At 42.7% G+C, this 23,838-nt stretch overlaps 1 protein-coding gene across 2 annotated transcripts in view; it reads left to right on the top strand.

The window, feature by feature from the left end:
- The window catches only part of PTPRB (protein tyrosine phosphatase receptor type B), a 105,362-nt gene that overhangs the window by 40,152 nt on the left and 41,372 nt on the right, over positions 1-23,838 (top strand). For both annotated transcript variants that reach the window (XM_007054803.4, XM_007054804.4), the window contains 10 exons: positions 1,025-1,303; positions 1,681-1,938; positions 2,829-3,092; positions 4,601-4,870; positions 8,914-9,174; positions 17,178-17,444; positions 18,529-18,792; positions 20,209-20,472; positions 21,096-21,359; positions 22,261-22,524. In XM_007054803.4, the coding sequence (XP_007054865.2) occupies positions 1,025-1,303; positions 1,681-1,938; positions 2,829-3,092; positions 4,601-4,870; positions 8,914-9,174; positions 17,178-17,444; positions 18,529-18,792; positions 20,209-20,472; positions 21,096-21,359; positions 22,261-22,524 (2,655 nt within the window). The remainder of the gene's footprint in view (positions 1-1,024; positions 1,304-1,680; positions 1,939-2,828; positions 3,093-4,600; positions 4,871-8,913; positions 9,175-17,177; positions 17,445-18,528; positions 18,793-20,208; positions 20,473-21,095; positions 21,360-22,260; positions 22,525-23,838) is intronic.

A 23,838-nucleotide genomic window follows, 5' to 3' on the forward strand; every position in this document is an offset into this window, starting at 1 on the left:
TGGGCAAGGCATATATATGCACAAGGAGGCTGTATTAAGGCAGCACGGGCACTAAATTCAGTCACTTCCTAACGTTTGAGTGCTTAACTCTGCAACTTTAGTACTTTTTTGTTCATTATAACGTAACCATGTTATCAAATACAAATGAGAGCTTTAGTGCATCAGTGTATAATGACTTCTTTTAGTTACAAGAAACTATGAAATAATCAAAAGTCTGTAAATTTTGGAGTATACATGCTATCATTTTTGGAGCTTAAGCTTTCTCTTAAACAGTTTGGCCCAAGATGACTACTTAATCAAAGAATAGTCCTTTAAAGTATACATTCTAAAAGCTTATATACAGCTTTTTTTGTTTTTTTTGTTATTATTGTTTAGACCTGATGTGTAGGACAATAATTCTGGTATTGGAGACCCTTCCAGTAGAAGAGTGGATATGTATTGTCAGAAGGTGCTTATTCTGATTGAAGACAATAGCAAAAACCAAAACACTATCATAATTAAAATTGTACTTTTATCTTGAAGAACTTTAAATATACACACTTTTGTGTCCAACTTAACTGCCGGGGAATGCTGAAATATGTTGTGCATTTATTTGTGGTGTTGGTATTGTGCATCCAACTAAAAAACCCTCATAATCTGGCATAAGCACCTGAAAGTTAGTCACTGATGCTCTAATATTTATAGACTACATTATCCTGAGTCATTATGACTGCAGGGCTGTTTCTAATATAGTGATGCCATAGGTTTGTTGTCAACAGATTTTGAAACCCTTTATTTACACACACTGAAGCATGTGCTTTTCTATAGTATACATATATCTGGGTTCTCCAGGGCCAATTTATAGGAAGATTAGTTGTGTTTTCAGTGAACCTGGTGTTTGGAAATGGAATAAAGAAAAATTTTCAATAAAGATTTGCAGTGGAATGATGAAAAACTGGAAATTGTTGGAGTTGATTGAGCTAACCTGTAAAACTCTTCTAAAACCTAACTAAATTAATATTTTTGCTGTTATTTGTAATTACAGATCCCTTACCACCAGCTAAATTTGAAATTAATAAGGAAAAAACTACTTCCACAAGCTTGCAGGTCTCGTGGAGTCCATCCTCAGGAAAGGTGGACTGGTATGAGCTACAATTATCTGATCATAATAATAAAAAGATACAGAATGTCTCAATACAAGGAGGTATTTCAAGAAGAGAAGAGACCTTTTCCAATCTCACCCCTGGGAGCAAATACAATGTTATCATCACTGCAGTTGCTGGAAATAAAAGCACCCCAGCAATTCACATCAGCGGATCTACTGGTGAGACCTGTTTTATGTGTAGTGCATCTAAATAAGGCTACTGAGCATTTTTACACACATTTTGAGGTTATGCATTTCAAAAAGGATATAGATATGCATTTCTCCTAGATAGCAAGTTATGCATGTAATCAGTCTTCAGTAACCTAACATGGTTCACGTTGGTTATAAATAGAGGTAAACAAAGAATTTCTAATTAATTTTAAGAGACCTCTTCTAAGTATGAAGAAATGTTGGCAGATCCAATTTGGCCATCAATTTTGGTTTTGCTTTTGGCAAACCCTAAACACTCAAAATCTTTGCAAAGTTGAACAGTTCAATCTTGCTCAGATAGTGAAGAAAACCATTACCTGTAAAACATATGTTTTTTGTTTCATCAGTGCCATCCCCAGTGCAAAACATTCAGATCAGTGTCAAGACAGACACTATCCACGTTTCATGGTTACCTGGCTCTGGTTATGTGGATCGATACAGGCTGCTATTATTGGATAAAGAAGGACCGGTTCATGAGATCAACCATGAGGAACGCTTACTCTCCTACACTTTTCTTGGACTTACAGCAGGTCACCTGTATAATCTCACTATCATAGCTGAAGCTGCAGGACTAGAGAGCTACAACTTTAAACTGGTTAGGACAGGTAATGATATCATAAATAACTCATAGTAAAACTGTGAGGCTGCAATATAGCGCATTTCAAAATAAGAAGTGGAATTGTTTGGTCTGGCCTAAACTGAACACTAAGGTTCATAATTCTGCCCTCTGTGTGGCAGAGCTCCAGCTGACCCTAATTGAATGTTGCATGCCTGAATCTAGGCAGCATACAGCCCCATTCTTTCATAGCATTGTATGGGGTTTAACTTAATTATCTGAGTTGCAGAGTTTAGTGGTTTTCTGAAAAGTTGGAGGTAATATTTCTGTAGTTTATTTTTGGGGGGTTAGAAATCCTGACTTTAAGACTCACTGAAAACTCCTGTTGACTTCACTGGGAATTATGCATATGGCATGACAGTAGATGGTGACCCACTATTTAAATCTGCATGGAATAGCATAGGTCAAAGCGGTCACTTTAGAAAAACAAAACAGGAAGAAAAGAACCTTCGTAACTTTTGATACGTTTAAGAACAGCCCTTGCAGAAAACAAGGTAAGAGTTGTTGGTTTGCTTTTCTTCTGGTGAAATGTCAAAATACAAAGAGTCATATTTTGATCCCACTTACACTGGTGTCAATCAGGAATAACTCCAGTCAAACTACAGCTTTTGTTGTGCTAACACCTCTCTGGCTTTCAATAACCTTGAGCAGCGCGTGCCATTATAAGCCTTTACATTCAACATGCACAATCAATGAAAATAAGGAGGTGACTCGTGTATTTGATCATCCAGTGATGTTACAGTAAGCAATGTTAGTAGAGCCACTTTGGGTATAAATGGTCTTAAATATAGGTTTAAAAAATCAAACTACATGTCATGTACATGTTGTGTACTCTGTGGGTGAAATATTTTGTTTTCTTTTTCGTTATGTTTTTTTTAGCCCCAGCAGAAGTCTCAGCTTTGATGGTGACGAATGATGGCAGCTTGGATACATTAAAAGTTACATGGAAAAGACCTCTAGGAAACCTAGATTTCTACAATATCACTCTGTCTCATCTTGGATCCATTAAAGAAATCAAAACTTTACAGCCCCAGGTCACAGAGGCTCAGTTTGACAAGTTGATTCCAGGAAGTCTTTATCAGGTCACTGTCAGCACAATCAGTGGTGAATTATTCACTGATAAGATGGCAACTGGCAGGACAGGTAAGTCTTGTGCATCAGTAAGAACATTTGTAATCAAAGCCTCTTTGATCTATCCCATTGAATACACTGCCAAGTAGAAGATCATATTGGAAGAGAAGCAGATTTGGTTGCTAGGCAATAGGAGGTTGCTGAGATTTGGTTGTTGAGTATAGTGTGCAGGTACTGGCTGGTGTTGGTGGCCTGTGATGTACAGAAGGTCAGAATAGATTATCTAGTGGTCCCTTCTGGCCTTAAACTCTATGATTCTGTGAGGCAAAAATTGTTGTGCTGATCTTACTGTACTCCTTACTGCTTACAGCAACCTTGCAGCCAGTAGTCAAAGCTACAGTGCTGACCTGTCAGAAAGAAGCGGTGGTATATGCTGTAGATAGAAATCAGCATAGGTTGAGCCTGTAGCAAAACTATTCAGCGCCTGTACATTCAGTAATTTTTGCCTAATTTTATTATTTTGAACACAATCCAAAGAGAGAGATAAAACAGGGCTACAGTAAATGGAAGTGTGCATGTAAGGTACTGTGCAATTATTTAAAACTATCAACAAAGTATAACAACATTGCCCCTCTATGGTCATATATCTGTGGATAGAAGAACAATCACAAGTCAGACATGTTCAAGTCTTTGGTCTCAATCACAACGGTTCTAGAGTTCGTTTATATATATTGGAACGGAGTCATCAATATTAAGATCCCAAGCATTTGATATGCTATGAAATTTGGTCGTAAGCAAGATCCTGGTTCTAGGCATGGCTCATTAAATCTAAGCCATTTTGACTGCCCACAGCACTGACTAAGGCACATGGCAGCCTTTGTGGTGTTGGGTTATTTATTTATTTTAGGTGTATAGTTATTTTTCATCTTATCTGATTGATCAAACTGAAAAGACTGCCAAAGTTCTCCCCACCCACACACTACTGTTAACCATGAGTCCACGTTACCTCCATCCTACACCTCTTGGCAATTGGTAGAATTTAGATTGGAAAAGTTTTCAAGTGGGTGAAAAGTACATGCAGGACATCCAAAAATTGTTAATAGAGTCCATCTGAGTTAAACAACTACAGAGAACAGCAGGAAAAATAACTTAAAATGCTGCGAGTTTCATTCTGAAGATGCATAAGGTTTTCGCTAACCTCTGATTTAGGGTTCAGCATTTCTGATGTCAGTAACTGACAAACAGTGAGTTCTTTGTGTGGGAGAGGGTAAATTTCTCACTCAGATGAGTACTACACTTTGTCAAAATGCATTTTGGCCCAAATTCTTAAAGGTATTTAGGCATTGCTGCATTCAGTGTTGCAATGCCTAACTGCCTTAGGACCATAAATCTCATTTTCAAAAGTGATTTAAACTCTTAAGAATCTAATTCCCATTGACAGGTGAAAAATCTGGGGCTTGATTTTACTATAAATGGTCAAAGCACTTCGGCAATGTCTGAGCTGTGAGCCAGGTTTCATTGCTGTCCAGTTATATTTCCCCAGAAAAAACACAAATTACTCACCTGTTTCTGTATGTCAGTTCCTCAGAAAGTTTCAGAGCTGAAAGCTAACAGTGGTGGTTTGCTGAGGTCTCTGACAGTGAGCTGGCTGCCCCCTGCTGGAGACTGGGAGAGATACTACATTATGTTGTTCAACCTCTCCACTGTGCTGCTGAACACGACATTAAAGAAAGACAGAAGAGAATATGTCATCCAGGATATACGACTCATCCCAGGAAGACAATATGAGGTGGCAGTCATAGTGGAGAGTGGAGGCTTACAGAACACTGCTCGCTGCAAAGGCAGAACAGGTCAGCAATCTCATTATACTGATAGCATGAAACTTCAAAACTTTCAAGTTGGCTATTTTTGGTAGCTGGAAAAAAAATAAAATAAGTGGTATGTATTATACTGATTCACTAGGAAAACGCTTTCACATGAGCATAGATAACTATTTTAACTCAAAACATTTGTAGTCATCTTCATAATAACTGTAAATGAAAGAGCAAATTCCTAGACTCTTATTATTTGTTTGTTTGCTTAATTTATTATTGGCCCAAATCCTGAATTCCTCATTCAGATTTTGCTCAGGAGTTCTATCCCTTTGATTAGCCACAATTTAATATTTAAAATAGTGACTCTTTTCTTTAAAAGAGATGGGACCAAATTCAGTGGTGGTGTGAAGAGTGTTATAAATTGCACATCAAATTTCAGGTGGTCAGAAAAAAGAGGTAAGTAGTAAAGCAGAGTGATTTGGTCTGGTTTTGCATTCGTTCAGGCATGAGAGACCAGATCTGCATCTCACACCACTTTTACACTGGGATAACTCCATTGACTTCCAGGAAGTAACTCCAGTTTTACCTTGCACGTGAAAGCAGAATCAGACCCATGAGATGTAATTGAGTGATGTACACATTAAGACAGTGGTCCATCCTGTGGTGTGTAAACGGCTGTATGTGAGAGTATGTGCCAGACTTTGTTCATCATAAATCTAACTCTCCTGACATCAGTGGAGATAATCTGCATTTGCACTGGTATAACTGAGATCAGAATAGTCTAAGGGCATATCAGGCTGAAGAAGAGAGGAGTACCTCATTTTCAAAATACACTTATACGCATCCTATAGTGGTGTAAATGATGAAAGGGTGCCTAATTTTATCTAAGGATGTCTCATGGGTTTAAGTTAGAGTAGCCTCTTCTCTGCCCTAAGATCCACCTGCATCACAGAAGCTGTCCTTTCTCAGATAAGTGTGCTAGACATAGGAACAAAGGGGCAGGTGGCTCACTATAAGGAAGCAGCTCAGGGCAATGAACAACACTGCAGATGCAAGTGTCCACCAGCTCAGCAGGCTGCATGAGAACATGATGAAAACAAAAAGCAGGTGGGTGTGAGCACAGAAATAGCACAGAAAACACCAGCCTCTGCACACCACAGATGGTAGTAGCAAATATATAGATTAGTTAATGGCCCTCTTGGGAATCAAATGCTTGCAGCTTGCATCAGAAACAGGTGCGGCATTACCCATCTATCAGAACCAAGGCCTGATACAAGGTTTCCAAGAGTTCAGTGCTGCTTTTTTTTTTGACTGATGTTCCTGGAGACACATCCAACATTCTTATAATGAGTGTGATATTGCCATTCCTGCAGTGGATGTTTCTGTGAGCAATGTGTGGGCTGGCTTCCCTGTCAGTCCTACTAGCTAGCTACTATCACTGATTTGAACTAGGCTGGTTCAGGAGTAAGGATTGCACCTCCAGTCTATGTGCTCCAGCAAGCATGTACAATGGGTCAATTCTACTCTGTTACATCAGTACAAATCCAGAGTAAATGCAGTGAGTTTTATGGTGTTACTCTGGAGTCGCAGAATGGAATAAGTCAAATCAGAATTTGGTTTCTGAGTCTTAATTGACACTTGTTTTATGTGTAATAGGTAGGATTTTACTCTGTACCTGAAAATTAGTGTAATGGACACACTGAGAGGGGCATGAGGGAGTGTGTAACAGGAAAAGCAATCAACAGGAGGGTGTAAGATAAGGCAGGGTGTGCCTGATTGAGTGCTTTTCCTGCTACACCTTCATCTTTCACTTCCTGGGTGTATAAACTGCACTCATTTTGCATAGCCACAGTATGCCAGTTCAGTGCACGTTATATTAATTTAGCATTCACCACCGTTTTCTGGCCAATTTAACTCAGCAAACCAGATTCTGATCTCACACCGATGAAAATCCAGAGTAATTTAAGTCAAAGGCGTTCTGATTCTGATTTCTCTTTCTCTGGTGCAAACCTGCAGTAACTCCTTTGAACTCAATGGATTAACACTGGTATAAATTCAAAGTAACAGAGACCAGAATCTGGCCCATAAGCTCAAATTCAATTATGAATGCCTAGCACCTAGGGCCACACAGAGGTTTTGGGGCACCTGAGGCAAAATCTGAAGCAGAGGCCCCCTCCCACATCCTTCCAAAATAAATTACCACTAAAGAGAGAGCCCCCAAGGAGGAGTGGGGGCTTGGAGAGCGAGCCTGAATTCCACATACCCCACAGAGGTGGCTCAGCTCCTGTCCCAGGGGGCTGGGCCCAGCTGCCTGGTCCAGGCATTGCAACCTCACGTGTGAGGTCACACGTCACTCAGGTTTGGCCCTCCGCTCCTCCATTCTGACCGAGGGGCTGCAAGGCCATATTTCAGTGAGTAGTGCTGCAACCCTGCATGCCAGATTGCAATGCCACTCAGTTTGGGAGCCCTCTCAAACAGGGGACCCGTGGCAAATGGCCCCTTTTGGCTCCCCACCAAGGGCCGCCCCGCCAGCACCCTCCTCCGCATACACATCAATGTACCAATACACACTCAGGGCCAAATTCTGCTCCTATATACCACGATAAATTCAGAGTCACTCCATTAACTTCAGTAGAATTACTCCAGAAGTACAGCAGAGTAAACAGAATGTGGCCCCAGACATGTAACTGACATGACCAGTGGTGAACTGGAGCCCGTTCGCACCGGTTTGCACCAGTTCGCACGTGAGGGACAACCGGTTCTAAAAGAGCTTCTAAATTTAACAACCAGCCATAAGTGGTGCCTTAGGCGCTGACTCTGTGGGTGCTCTGGGGCTGAAGCACCCACGGGGAAAATTTGGTGGGTGCAGAGCCCCCACCGGCAGCTCCCCGCCCCGCGCCATGCCCCAGCTCACCTCCGCTCCGCCTCCTCCCCTGAAAGTGCCACCCCACCCTGCCTCTCCGCCCCCTCCACCCCCTGCCTGGCTTCCCATGAATCAGCTGTTCACGCAGGAAGCCGGGGAGGGCTGAGAAGAAAGTGGCGTCTTCGCGCTCAGGCCCAAGGAGGCGGAGCGGAGGGGAGCTGGGGCGGGGGGGGGGGGGCGTGAGGAGGGCCTCCCGCACTGCAGCAGGTAACCCGGAGGGCGCGCAGGGGAACCACTCACCGCCCCAGCTCACCTCCGCCTCCCTGGGCCTGAGCGCAAAGCCGCTGCCTGCTTCTCAGCCCTCCCAGGCTTCCCACGCGAACAGCTGATTCGCGGGAAGCCGGGATGGGGGGCGCGGAGAAGCAGGGTGGGACGGTGCATTCGGGGAGGAGGCGGAGCAGAGGTGAGCTGAGGCCGGGTGCAGGGCGGGGAGCTGCCGGTGGGGGCTCTGCACCCACCAAATTTTCCCCATAGGGGCTCCAGCCCCGGAGCACCCAGGGAGTTGGTGCCTAAGGCGCCACTTTTGATGTGATCAGTGGGGGGAGCAGCCGCTCCCCCTGTTCCCCTCCCTTGCTATGCTACCCCGCCCCTAGGAGCCAGAGGGACCTGCCGGATGCTTCCCGGGAGCCGCCCCAGGTAAGCACCTCCGGGACTCCCCACTCTGGCTCTTAGGGGTGGGAACCCACTACGGTGGTCCACGAGACCCTCCTGCCCGGTTCTGGGGGCAGTCAGGGGATAGGGGATGGGGATGGATGGGTCCCGGGGGGTGGGGGGCTTCAAGGAACATGGGGAGTTGGATGGGGCCGGAGTCCCGGGGGACAGGGGCGGGCCATGACCCCCTCGTGGGGTGAGGAAGGGAACCGGTTGTTATGATTTTGGCAGCTCATCACTGGACATGACTGTTTGTCACAGCTACGTTTGCCCTATATCTATTTTCTAGTATAATTGTTTTATGTATTTGTAGCCCCTGACCATTGCAGAGTTATTTTGTGAGATTTACTCCCCAGCCTCAGGCAAAGCCATTCCCCATGAGTAGTAAAATTTCTGTTACTCTCTTATTGCTAGCCTAGCTCCCGACAGCAGCGCGGTCAAGATGTGGCATGTGTGTCCATTGCAAAGTCCTTTGCTCATTGCTATACTCATGTTCTTCCCTTAGCTCCACAGCCTGTTCTTCAGCTCCGGGTAAAGCATGCCAATGAATCTTCACTTAGTGTCATGTGGATGACCCCTGTTGCAGAATGGGACAGTTATGTGGTTTCACTGGGAGACAGGGATCTTACCGTCATAAACAAGGCTCTTGTGAAAGAAGCTAAAGAATACACTTTCAGTGGTCTGGTACCTGGACGGAAATACACAGCTACAGTCACTAGCATTAGTGGTGATTTAAGCAACTGGACTTCAGTAGAGGGAAGAACAGGTAACACACTGTCAATCCACTTCTAATCCCAACTTCTGGTAATCAGTAATAATGATGTGTTGCTTTCTTTGTACTGAATTATAGTAAAGCAGTGTCCAGATGTCAACACCCTTGAACTTGTGTACATTTTCTTAATAGAAATGCTACATTTCTAAATCTCTTGTGTGTCTTGCAATATATCTCAGAACATCCAGTCTCTTTTTCTGCCATTTTCCATGGCTTTCTAAGATGGATATGTAGTTCCTGATGGAAAATGATATCTAAAATGTTTCTGTAATGTCTGGTTTCTGTAATGTCTTATCTACATAGGATAAGGATAATAAGTCCTGTTTTCACTTAATATCTTGGGGAACGTTAGCTTCCTGATTAGTTCCTCAACAGATGGACCATTTGGGGGGAAAAATGGGAAAGAATTGTTTGAAGGGGGACATTTCAAAGTTAGCAGACACAAAATGGAGGTGACCTTCAAAACATATTTTGAATCCTGCTGCCTTTTTGATTAAAAAAAACCCCAGCTGCAACACGACCAAAATTGAAGTGACTGTTGGGTGGTGCTTTTGTAAAAACCACAACCACTACTTTTTTCTGCCTGTGTCTAAGTTTAAATCCGACCTATTTCTTTGCTATGCCTGCCTGATGCATTCTTTTGAGCAGGCAAGGCCTTAAAAATGGGAATTCCTTCAGGCATAGCACAGGATAAAAACATACTGTGAGTGCAGTTAGTCTAATTGTAGGCCTATAAGACTGAGCGTGTCCTTTTATAAAGCTTAATAAAGTTTTATCCTTCCTTCCAAGGTGCAGAAGTCTTGACTTCAGCCTCCATTACTCAATTTTGTGATTTAAATGGCTAGGATTTAATTTCCTTCTGTTTCAGGCCCCTTCTCCTAGGAAAGGGTGTAGTGTCACACTGCACTAATTGTGAATCCATGTGTGTGGACAAATCAGGCAGGAGTAATACACATTAGGCATTAAATTATAATTTGTAATGAGCAAACTCAAAAAGGTTGGAAGCTAGGTTTGGATGAGCGTCCCAGACCTCAGATTATCTGAACCTTATTTCAACTACCAGAACCTATTAGATTCATAGATATTAAGGTCAGAAGGAACACTATGATCATCTAGTCTGACCTCCTGCACAACGCAGGCCACAGAATCTCACCCATCCACTCCTGCGAAAAACCCCTCTCCTATGTCTGAGCTATTGAAGTCCTCAAATCATGGTTTAAAGACGTCAAGGTGCAGAGAATCTTCCAGCAAGTGACCCGTGCCCCATGCTACAGAGGAAGGCAAAAAAACCCCAGGGCCTCTTCCAATCTGCCCTGGAGGAAAATTCCTTCCCGACCCCAAATATGGCGATCAGCTGAACCCTGAGCATGTCGGCAAGATTCACCAGCCAGTTACCCAGGAAAGAATTCTCTGTAGTAACTCAGATCCCACCCCATGTAACATCCCATCACAGGCCATTGGGCCTATTTACCATGAATAGTTAAAGATCAATTAATTGCCAAAATTATGTTATCCCATCATACCATCTCCTCCATAAACTTATCGAGTTTAATCTTGAAGCCAGATATGTCTTTTGCCCCCACTGCTTCCCTTGGAAGGCTATTCCAGAACTTCACTCCTCTGATGGTTAGAAACCTTCATCTAATTTCAAGTCTAAACTACCCGATGGCCAGTTTATATCCATTTGTTCTTGTGTCCACATTGCTACTGAGCTTAAATAATTCCTCTCCCTCCCCGGTATTTATCCCTCTGATATATTTATAGAGAGCAATCATATCTCCCCTCAACCTTTTTTTGGTTAGGCTAAACAAGCCAAGCTCCTTGAGTCTCCTTTCATAAGACAGGTTTTCCATTCCTCGGATCATCCTAGTAGCCCTTCTCTGTACCTGTTCCAGTTTGAATTCATCATTCTTAAACATGGGAGACCAGAACTGAACACAGTATTCCAGATGAGGTCTCACCAGTGCCTTGTATAACGGTACTAACACCTCCTTATCTCTACTGGAAATACCTCGTCTGATGCATCCAAAGACCGCATTAGCTTTTTTCACGGCCACATCACATTGGCAGCTCATAGTCATCCTGTGGTCAACCAATACTCCAAGGTCCTTCTCCTCCTCTGTTACTTCTAATTGATGCGTCCCCAGCTTATAATTAAAATTCTTGTTATTAATCCCTAAATGCATGACCTTGCACTTCTCACTATTAAATTTCATCTTATTACTATTACTCCAGTTTACAAGGTCATCCAGATCCTCCTGTATGATTTCCCGATCCTTCTCTAAATTGGCAGTACCTCCCAGCTTTGTATCATCCGCAAACTTTATTAGCACACTCCCACTTTTTGTGCCAAGGTCAGTAATGAAAAGATTAAATAAGATTGGTCCCAAAACCGATCCCTGAGGAACTCCACTGGTAAGCTCCCTCCAGCCTGACAGTTCACCTTTCAGTATGACCTGCTGTAGTCTCCCTTTTAAACAATTTCTTATCCACCTTTCAATTTTCATATTGATCCTCATCTTTTCCAATTTAACTAACAATTCCCCATGTGGCAAAGTATCAAACGCCTTACTGAAATCTAGGTAAATTAGATCCACTGCATTTCCTTTGTCTAAAAAAATGTGTTACTTTCTCAAAGAAGGAGATCAAGTTGGTTTGGCACGATCTACCTTTCGTAAAACCATGTTGTATTTTGTCCCATTTACCATTGACCTCAATGTCCTTAACTGTTTTCTCCTTCAAAATTTTTTCCAAGACCTTGCATACTACAGATGTCAAACTAACGTGCCTGTAGTTACCCGGATTACGTTTTTTTCCTTTCTTAAATATAGGAACTATGTTAGCAATTCTCCAGTCATACGGTACAACCCCTGAGTTTACAGATTCATTAAAAATTCTTGCTAATGGGCTTGCAATTTCATGTGCCAATTCCTTTAATATTCTTGGATGAAGATTATCTGGGCCCCCCAGTTTAGTCCCATTAAGATGTTTGAGTTTGGCTTCTACCTCAGATACGGTAATATGTACCTCCATATCCTCATTCCCATTTGTCATCCTACCATTATCCCTAAGAACCTCATTAGCCTTATTAAAGACTGAGGCAAAGTGTTTGTTTAGATATTGGGCCATGCCTAAATTATCCTTAACCTCCACTCCATCCTCAGTGTTTAGCGGTCCCACTTCTTTCTTTGTTTTCTTCTTATTTATATGGCTATAGAACCTTTTACTATTGGTTTTAATTCCCTTTGCAAGGTCCAACTCTACTGGACTTTTAGCCTTTCTCACTCTATCCCTACGTGTTCTGACCTCAATAAGGTAGCTTTCCTTGCTGATCCCTCCCATCTTCCACTCCCTGTATGCTTTCTGCTTTTTCTTAATCACCTCTCTGAGATGCTTGCTCATCCAGCTTGGTCTACAACTCCTGCCTATGAATTTTCTCCCCTTTCTTGGGATGCAGGCTTCCGATAGCTTCTGCAGCTTTGACTTGAAGTAATCCCAGGCCTTCTCCGCCTTTAGATCCACAAGTTCTTCAGTCCAATCCACTCCCCTAACTAATTTCCTTAATTTTTGAAAGTCAGCCCTTTTGAAATCAAAAACCCTAGTCGCAGATTTATTTTTGTTTATCCTTCCATTCAATTTGAACTGAATTAGCTCATGATCGCTTAAACCTAGGTTGTCCCCTACAACCATTTCTTCTATGAGGTCCTCACTACTCACCAAAAGCAAGGTGGTCACATCCCTTTGGGATTTTCCATGATGATGATGATATTTTTGGACTGACTGGAAGTAGGAAATACTGGAAGACTTGTGAGAAAGCCTGTATCTGTGAGACTCCCAGCTACAGCTGGCAAACCTTTTGCTGTGGGTGGTGGTGTTTTGGTGTGGTTTGTGTTTCCCAGATTAACAGGATTTAGGTGGGAAGGCTATGACAGATACAGAGGCAGCAGTAGGAGTGACCCATGTAGCGGAAGACACAATGAAGATGACTGGATGTGGAAGCTGCGGTATGTACATGATCCTGGAGGGGGTACCTGGAAAGAGTTTTATCTGCATGAAGTGCCATCTGATAGAGCTGATGGAAGAAAAGATACGAGGATTGGAGAGGCAGGTGGAAAGTCTGGTTGAGTTTAGAAGGGGGTCCGAGCGGATTATGGAGCAAAAACATGAGGTAGCTGAAGGGAAAAGCTCAGACTTGCAGATGGAAGCAGGACTGAAGAATTCTGAGGGGAGACTGCTGTGTGAAGAAAATGGACAGTGGAAGCATGTGACTAAGAGAACCAGACAGAGGAAAAGGTGGGCTAGTGAAGGACAAACAGAGCTCAAGAACAGGTTTGCAGAATTGGAAAATGAAGAAGGGGCTCAGCAGATGGTCACTGAAGGTGGAAGGGCAAGGAAGAAGAGAAGAGCGGCTAGTCCTATAGGAAAAGGGGAAGAGTTAATGGAGACTACACCAAATATGAGCCCCAGGAGGAAACAAGATGAGTTGAAGAGGATTACAAGGGAGAATAGGAATGGAAAGAACTTGCAGCCAGAGGAACAGGGGATAGACCAGAGAATCGCACCGTCACCAGGAAAAGGCAGGTCTACGTGATCAGGGACTCCTTACTGAGAAGAATAGACAGGCCTGTAACCAGAGCTGATCCAGAGAATAGAAGGGTGTGCTGTCTTCCGGGTGCTAAGATACGGGATGTGGACCTGAGGTTGAAAAGGATCCTAAAGGGAACGGGAAAGAATCCACTGATTGTCCTTCATGTGGGAACAAATGATACCGGTAGATTCTCACTGGAACGTATCAAGGGAGACTATGCCAGGCTAGGGAAGACACTTAAGGAAATCGAGGCTCAGGTGATCTTCAGTGGGATTCTGCCTGTTCCTAGAGAAGGGCAACAAAGGTGTGACAAGATTATGACTATCAACAGATGGCTCAGGCAGTGGTGCTATAAGAATGGCTTTGGGATGTATGGCCACTGGGAGGCATTCATGGACAGAGGACAGTTCTCTCGGGATGGACTTCATCTGAGTAGAGAAGGAAATAGACTTCTAGGATGGAGGCTGGCACAACTGATTAAGAGAGCTTTAAACTAGGAATTTGGAGGAGATGGTTGGGAGATGTCCAGGTAATCTCCACACTGGATTTTAGCATTGAGAGGGAAGAAAACAAAGTAAGAAAGGATACAGCTGTGGGTAGGAGAATGGACATAAGGAGGAAGGGCAGTGTGGATACCAGTCCAATAGGTCATACTGGCTGTAGAATGTCCGTGCCTAATCAGGTAAAGAATGTGAGCGAGGCCAAACAGCAAAAATTACACCAATACGAGGAGCCTAGGTAACAAAATGGAGGAATTAGAAATACTGGTGCAGGAAGTGAAACCAGATATTATAGGGATAACAGAAACATGGTGGAATAGTAGTCATGACTGGACTACAGCTATTGAAGGGTATGTGCTGTTTAGGAAAGACAGAAATAAAGGTAAAGGTGGTGGAGTAGCATTGTATATCAATGATGAGGTAGAATGTAAAGAAATAAGAAGCGATGGAATGGATAAGACCGAGTCCGTCTGGGCAAAAATAACATTGGGAAGAAAACTACTAGAGCCTCCCGTGTGATAGTACTTGGGGTGCGCTATAGACGGCCGGGATCTAAGTTGGATATGGATAGAGCCCTCTTTAATGAAGTAAATACTAATGGGAACTGCATGATCATGGGAGATTTTAACTTTCCAGTTATAGACTGGAGGACAAGTGCTAGTAATAATAATAGGGCTCAGATTTTCCTGGATGCGATAGCTGATGGATTCCTTCATCAAGTAGTTGCTGAACCAACTAGAGGGGATGCAAATTGAGCACCACCCAGATTGAGCTCTGGCAAGCTGCTTAAGGTGGTCTGGTTGTGTATTCTGTTTATGTTCATCACTGGCAGTCTTGTCGTGCCATTGAAGCTTTTGATGTCCATGTGCTCATCGGCCATGTTGCTGCAATCCTTGGTACACACACTTCAGAATTCTTTGGTCTTCCATTCTAGTAATATCTCCATACCAAGAAAGCCACTGAAACTGCACCTGTGCTGGTGGAAGCGGTTGCTGGGCTCAGCTTCAAATATCCTCATTTCTGATATTGTCCTGCTACTTAATATGAAGCAGCTGACAAAGATGATGAGTACTGAAATGACCATCTAGTGTTTCTCAGCCTTCCTCAGTGCCCACATTTCACTTCCATACAATAGAGTTGGTATAACTTTGGTTCTGTAGATCGTCAGAAGCCTGATGGACTCACAACATCCCTACAGAAGGCACTGAAGAGCTTGAAACATGGCAACAGCTGCTGCTATATGCGTATCCACATCTTTTCAGCATCCCCCAGCACTGTCTGTGATGGCTACCTAAATATTTGACAGTTGCCACCTGCTCGATGTCCCATCTGGACAGGTTAACACTGAGCTGGTTGTAATCCGGAGTTGGAGGCCACTTGATTGTCAAGGCCAGAGATTTAGTTTTATCTGGATTAATAACCAGACCCATGCTTCTTGCATGACCAGCCCGCCCACCAGTTGCAACGATTCACCAAACTGAGCCAACGCAACAATGTTGGTGTATTCAGGATCTCGAAGCAGAATATGGTGTTCAGCTCAACACCACTGACAGCTGCCTCTTCAAGCTTATCCCTCAACCAATCAGTGCAGATATGGAACAAAGATGATGAGAGAACTCAGCCTTGCCAGAACTTCCCTGGCGATAGGAAACCATGCCGTGTGTCTGTCACCAACGCAAACACAGCTTTCCCCATTCCACTATAGCGCTCCCCTATCAATAGCACTATCTTTCCAGGGAGGCTGAGGTGCCTCATCCGATCCCCCCAAAATGCCCGAGGCCCTGAATCAGAGGCCTGATGGAAGTCTGTGAAAAGCGCTGCACACAGCTTATTAAATTCAGCCATCTACTCAAAAGCTGAAATATCACTAGAAGAGCCTTTCGTGCAAAAATCAGGTAGAGCCATTGCAGAGCACGGGTGGGCCTGAGAGGCGAAGTTCCGATTCAAATCCAGACTTCCCCATACTTCAAGCCTGTCTGGACCCAAGATTTTGGTTCAGACCACTGAATAATCTAACCTAATCTGATCTGTTTTATCAATACGCCTAATCATATTTATGATGACCAGTGCCATAGTATTTAGGCTCTGAGCTAGGTATAAAGCAAAATCTGTAGTGTGGATCTGAATTTTCCAAAGCTAAAAGGTTTTTAGATTGTGGAAGATTGAGTCTGATTGAACACTTATGTGAAAGCATTCAAAAATGAGTAACTATATTTTCATACTTTAATCAAACTTGGTCAAACCTTAAAAAGGGGTTCATTGGGTTTTTGTTAACATTTGGGCTAAATGTTCAACTCCCTTTTTCTATTGTCTGAACAAGTTCACCCACCCCTATTTATTTTAAAGGTAACATTTTGCTACCCCTCAATCCATCATTAAATGTTAGAAGAGTCAGTGCTATGAAATTCTTCTGAAGGAAAAGAAATTCAAGTGAGACTAGAAAGATTATACGTCCCAGTAACTCAGAAAATTAAAGTGATGAAAGGTGTTGCCTTAGTTAGATCTTGTGCATCTATGTAATTGGTTTGCCACTGGCTAGGAATGGGATGAGCTCTGTGCAAGTTCAGTAGTCATCACAAACACAAATGACTTCTAAGTCATTTGTTTTTATCTGAATGACATTTATAAAATGGGATCCCTTCCAGCCCTCCTCTCTTGAATCATTTTGGGCTGATTGAGGAAAGCAAAGCCTGGGAGACCTTTCTGTGTAGTGCTAAAACCAGGAAGTCCTTATGGGTTCCCACAAACCACAGTCCATCAGACAGGAAGCAGGTCTGGGAGTCCACCATTAGTTTATTTTTAGTCCTGTTGAGTCTGCTTTTTTGATGCACTTCCTCAGTGTGACTAAACTCTGTTTGGGAGATTTGTTTGTTTCTGTGTACTTACACCGTGACATTCTCCTATTATAGTGCCAGCTCAGGTGACTAGCCTGCATGTGACAAACCAGGGGGCAACCAACAGTTTGTTCACCAACTGGACAAGGGCGCTGGGAGATGTAGAGTCGTACCAAGTGCTGCTGATTCACGAAAATGTTGTCATTAAAAATGAGAGTGTTTCCAGTGAGACCAGTAGATACCACTTCCACTCCCTGAAAGCCGGAGGACTCTATTCCGTGGTCGTTACCACAGTTAGTGGAGGGATATCGTCCAGACAGACGATTGCAGAAGGGAGGACAGGTAAGGAAGGGGAAGGAAGTGTTCCACCATATCTGTGTAAACTCCCATAAGCTGAACTCATTTGGAAGGATGGTCTCATGGTTAAGTCAGTGGACTAAAATTTGGAAGATCTGGGTTCTGTGCCAGACTCCCATGCGTGGCCTTGCACAGGTCATGCCTCCGTTCCCTAGCCTCACAGAGTTGTTGTGAGGAAAAAATGTTTGTTGGTCATTAGATACTCCAGTGGTGGGAGCCATAGAATTCTGAATCTTTCATGAGCAATAAAGAACAACAACAGTTTCTCGGATATTGAGCTGTGTGGGGAAAAATTGCACCAAGTTTTTGTGAATTTGGCAAAACCCAAACATTCTGTGATTTGACCCAAATGTTTTTCATGAAAACAACTTGTGATATTTTCAGGTAAAATCATGAAAAAACTAACCAGTGAGAAAATAGCACTGAAAAGTTGGGAAGCTGAAAACATTTCTTAATGTTTCCTAATTAATAGTGACCATGACAGAAAATGGGTCAGATCCTCCCCTGGTGTAAATTAGCTTAACTGCAATGGACTTTAGTGGAGTTATGCCAATTTGTGCTAGTAAGGATCTGTCGTAATAAAGTTATTTAACTCCAGAATACTCCTGATCATTACCTAAAATGTCACCAGTTCTGGCAGGGTCAAACACACTGGCACATCTTGCATCACTGAAAAGAACCAGATCAATTTTGTACCTATTTTTGTCCACTAGGGGGTAGAAAACTCTTGATAATGAGAAATAAATCTTTGCATTGGCCTCAAAATGATAAAGGGATTTGTGGTTATTTTTATTGGTGAGAAATAGCACTGTAGGAGGATAGCTAACACTCTAGGATATTAGACGTGCCATCAGACCCTTGACCTCACCACCATAGACAATAACTTCACTGTCTTTGTTCAGAAACTCAGATGTTTGCTACTCACTTGGAGTGGAAGGCTTTCTGATGCTAAATAAGACATCTCGCCTTTTTTGTTTTGCTTGGTCACATTCCACACATTCCTGCTGCCCTTAACAATTGGAATAAGCTATTTAAAACTTCTTTGCTGCTTTTTCCTTTTGTTGCGCAGTTCCTTCCAGTGTGAGCGGAGTAACAGTGAATAATTCGGGACGGAGCGACTACCTCAGTGTTTCCTGGCTACCAGCGACTGGAGATGTGGATAGTTATTTGGTAACACTCTCTCATGACAGCCAGACGGTTCAGACTCTAACCATTTCCAGAGCCCTCAGTGAATGTTCTTTCAGCAGCCTGGTTCCCGGCAGGCTCTACAATGTGACAATAATCACAAAGAGTGGGAAGTATGAAAATCATTCCTTCAGCTGGGAACGAACAGGTAAAGGGGTCAGAAAGAAAGGGGACTGTGTGTGGATTCAGTCACACACATCTCCCATGTTCAATCCTTTGCGATGATCTGTGCTAGCAGTAATGGCTAACCAAAACAGGAGCTAGATTGGAAGATCAAGTCCTACAACTACAGTGCTTAAGATTGAGGGCCTGCTTTTCATTTATGACTGTAGGACTACTTTACACCACACTGACAATCTAAAGTGGCCTTAGCATAAATGAGAATCAGACCCCCTGATCTTCCTCACATTTCAGTCAGTGACAAAACCGCAATTAAGTTCAATGCGAAGAGGATCTGGCCCAAAGCCTCACTGTGTCATAACCAAAGGAGGATTGGGAGTAAAAAATGTGAGTGCATAGGAAGGCCATCCTTAGCTAGAATAATTTGTGATCTTCTCCAGGGCAGTAATTTTGACCCCAACGTAAGTGAGGGGATAAGGAACTTTTGCTTCTGTGAAAGGGCGAAATCTAGTACAAATTTGGCAGTCCTCATGGTGAGCTGAGATTAAATGACGGTTTTGACTCAAGCACTTTGTTCCCCAGACCCTGTAAGTTGGCCCTTCATGTACTATCCTGTGCAGTAGGGGTCCAAAAAGGCAAAAAAATGTTCAGATACAAATAGAATGGAATGGAAAGTGATACTGGAAATAATATAATGCCATAATATAAGTGAACTCCCCCCTTTATTTCTGGACATGCTATCTCAAAAAGGATATAATAGGAATAGAAGAGAGCCAGAGATGGGTGACAGAAATTATCTGAGGTATGGAAAAACTTCCATCTGAAGAGAAATTTAAAATATGAGGACTGTTTACCTGAGAGAGCAGAGGAATACAGGGGGGACAAGATAGAGATATGCAAAATAACCCCCTTTCTCTTAATAGAAGAACAAGGGGACAGTCAGTGAAATAGAAAGGTAGCAAATTTAGCACTAATAAAAGGAAATACTCTTTCATACACTGCAGAGTTAGCCTATGAAACTCATTGCTATATGATAACATTAAAGCAAAGAGTGTAGTAGGATTCCAAAAAGGATTGGACTTGTATTTGGATAACAAGAACAGCCAGAGTTACAATAGCAAGAATTAAAACAATCAAACAAAACCCACTGTTGGAAGGGATCAGCCCTCATGTTTCACATCATAAGCCAAGCCCTAATTAATGGGAGTTAGGAAGAAATGTTCCCAATGGACAGGCTATTCAATAACTGCCGGCTGCAAGGGTTTTTGCACTTCTCTCTGAAGTATCTGATACTTGACCACTGAGCTAATCTGGGTATGGCAGTGCCTGTGCTCAGTTACCTTTCTCTGGATATTCTGTGTGACACATTTATTGTTTCAGAATCCCTAATTCTTTGCCTGTGTTCTTCTCTTCCCCCCTTCCCTGCCCCCCCCCCCCCCCCCAGTACCTTCAAGCGTGCAGGGACTTACTGTCAGCAATTCAGCAAGAAGTGACTATTTAAAGGTGTCCTGGTTACATGCCACTGGAGATTTTGACAATTATGAAGTGATCATCAAGAACAACAATGACTTCAACCAAACAAAAAGTGTCCCCAAGGATGAAAATGAATGTGTGTTCACTAAACTGGTCCCGGGGAGGCAATACAGCGTAACTGTTAGCACACGGAGTGGAAAATATGAGACTAGTAAAAGGGTCAATGGCAGAACAAGTGAGTAAATACCCTGGAGAACATCCCTGGAGTTCTGATTGGAGGGAGGGCATTTTTATTTACAGTACACAGGTAAAAAGGAAATCTTGTTTTACCATCTGATACTGATAGCTTGGCTCTTCAAACGTGTGTCGTTCTAAAGATCAAAGGAGGCAACTAGGTTACAATAGATGTCTAAGTCAAAGACATGCAGAAAATTAAAAAAAATTACATGTGTTTAGGGTTGTAAACTCTGAGATAAAATATAGCATATTTAAAATCAAAGTTGTACAGTTTTGCCATGTCAACCTGTTATTTATGTTTTAAAAGCAATAACAACAGATATAGAATCTCTCTTTCTTGTGACAGACTGGAGGTGCAGAAAGAGAGTTATCCATGCTTTTATTCATTTATTTGTTATTTTATTTTTTGTATTGTGGTAGCTCCTAGAAGCCCTAGTCATGGACCATTGTGCTAGACTCTGTACAAACACAGAACAAAAAGATGGTTCCATTAGTTTCAATAACATTTTGCATGCTAAGGTTTACATCACAAGAGGTATGTCAAGTCACGTTCCTTGGCAGTGGTCAGAATAACAATGACCTGAAGAGTTTATTTGCTATTCTTTTCTATTGTGTTTTCAGTGCCGGAGTCAGTGAAGGAATTGACTCTTAGTAACAGAAGCACTGAAGACCTGCAAGTTACCTGGTCAAAGGCTGAGGGGGATGTTGATCAGTATGAGATTCAGTTACTTTTCAATGATATGAAGGTCTTTCCACCCATTTTCCTTGGAAACACCATTGAGGAGTATCGGTTCACAGCTTTAACCCCAGGGCGCCTGTACAAAATTCTTGTCTTGACAATCAGTGGAGACACACAACGTGCCACTTTCATAGAAGGACTGACAGGTAAGAGAAAACAGCTTTTAAAACATGGTTTCGGGCTTCTTCATTCCAGAGAGCAAAAAACTGGGAGTTCAGCAAATCCAGACTGCGTCACAATCATACTTGAGCTCCTTAGTCTACAATGAACCCAGCTGTAATACTGTCAGAGAAATGCAAGATGTCACTGAAAGCCACAGCAATACTTCAGCTAAACTGAGCTTCCCTTAATAAACAAATGTCACAATCATCCACTATCATATAAGTGATGGATGGTGGTGTGATTTCTTGGTTAGAGGAGGGCATTGGGAGTGAAGACTTCAGATTTCTTTTATGCCCAGCTCTGCCACTGGTTTGCTTTGTCACCTTGGTGAAATCACTTAACATCTCAGTCAGCTCCCCAATTTACCCATCTGTAAAATAGGTATATTACATAACTACAAACAGGTTTTGTGACATTTAATGCATTAACATCTGTAAAGAATTTTGAGATTCTCAGAAGAAAGATCCTTGTGTAATATTATTTGCAGAATATAAAGGTATCTAGACAAAGCAACGATAACAGTATTTTTTTATTTTCTTTATTGTCTCTGGAAAGATATAGCATTCTTCTTATGAATAAAGAGAAAGAGAGAGGTACGGTGTTGTACATTGCTAGGGCACAATCCTGCAAATACTTACACACATCTGCAGCTTCACTCACACAAGTAGTGGGACTACTCACAGGAGTAAAGTTACACATACATGTAAGTATTTGCAAAATTAGGCCCCTCATGAGTACAATAGTCTCTTTTCCTTTTGTACTTATTCCTGATGTAGACTTCAGAATTGCATTTGCTGCAGCTACAGACATACCAGTATTTGAAATATTTGAATGGAATGGAAATTTCTGAGCTGGGGTTTCCATCTTTCTGGTTTTTTTCCCCAGCTCCAAGTGCTGTCAAAAACATTCACGTTTCAGCCAATGGGATGACAAACAGCCTGAAAGTGAACTGGACTCCTGGAGGAGGAGATGTTGATTCCTACACAGTGACACTATTCCATCACAACTATCAGCTTGATTCCCAGACTGTCTCCAAGCCTGTCTCTGAGCATACCTTCAGCAAGTTAGAAGCAGGGGAGCAGTACCGGGTTGTGGTACAGTCTAACAGCGGCACCCTGCACAACAGTTTAATGGCTCTCGGACGTACAAGTACGTTTCTTCGTGGAAAAAGGGCAAAAAGTGCCATACATTCCCATCAGATTAGTACTATTTTATAACAGTATTTTATTATTTGTCTGTATGGTGTCCCAAAGTGTCTGGGGAGACTCAGATGTGTGAGGAGATGGGTCTCTGTCACAAAGAGTTTGAAGGCTTGATCCTGCAAACCTACCTGGTAGTAATTTCGCTGGTGTGAATAATCACATTGGCGTCAGTGGGACTTCTCATGTGGGCAACTTTACTTGAGTAAATATTTGTGAGACTGGGCCCTCCAGTCCAAACTCTGCCATGGATCTGCTAATGCAGCCTCTTATGCCTGCCTGGAATCCCAAAGGAGCCGGCGGGACTCCAACAGACATAAGGTGTGTGTGCTAGCAGAGCCCACTGCATGATCAGGGGCTCCCAGACAATATATAGACCCTGTATAGGGTATGGAAGAGATGCAACTCAATATCATGATTTAAATCCTCTTCCTCTTTTCGTGTGAGCCTGTGTTTTGCTTTGGGACTGGGCTTTTGGGGGGAGTAGCCCTTGGCTAAGATGTTTTCTGTCATCCCGTACTTGCCTGTCTTGTCTATTATTTTGACAGTTTTGTTGTTTCTTTGCGTTTTAATACTTGTTTATATTCCTTTGAAACCTGTGATGATTTTTCAGCTATTTATACACACTACACACACACATACCCTCTTTGTAGTATAAAAGCTAAATAAATTCTCTCTCTTTCTGGTCATTCAATTTTTTTTTTAAATAACCCTCTCCTGATCATCCCTTTCTCTGCTGTCCCAAGCACCATGACTCACTGGAAACCACCCCACTACACCTCCTCTTATCCATTACTTCCCCAACCCAACCTTGGCCTTGGTGTGCTTTAGCTACTTTACACACTGGAGGAAAAAGGAATGTAACCTGAGGCCAAGGGATGGGTTGTAAGTGTCTCAGCCAGGGACAATGACGGCTATAACAAGAGGGTGAGAATGTGATATTGGAGAGTAGGCAGCCTAGTCACTACTTTGGCCCCAGCTTTCATACGATCTTTTATTATTTCTTAGATATGACTATATAAACAAGTATGCAACTTCTGTTAGAACAACATTGAATAGCCGTGGGCTGGAGTCTGCTTTATGAATTTATGCTCCATGGAGCAGAGAACGGGAAAGGGGAGGGGAGGAGTCTCCCGGGTGTTGATTACAGTTCTCTAATTCATTCCCAAGGGGCTGTCTGCCAGCTGTGGGTAGCCAGAGCACAGCACACCCCCTACACCTCCCTTCCACCCTTCAGCCACTAGGAGTTGTGGACAGTTTGAGA

This window comes from Chelonia mydas, chromosome 1, assembly GCF_015237465.2.
Source record: "Chelonia mydas isolate rCheMyd1 chromosome 1, rCheMyd1.pri.v2, whole genome shotgun sequence".
Classification (NCBI taxonomy): domain Eukaryota; kingdom Metazoa; phylum Chordata; order Testudines; family Cheloniidae; genus Chelonia; species Chelonia mydas.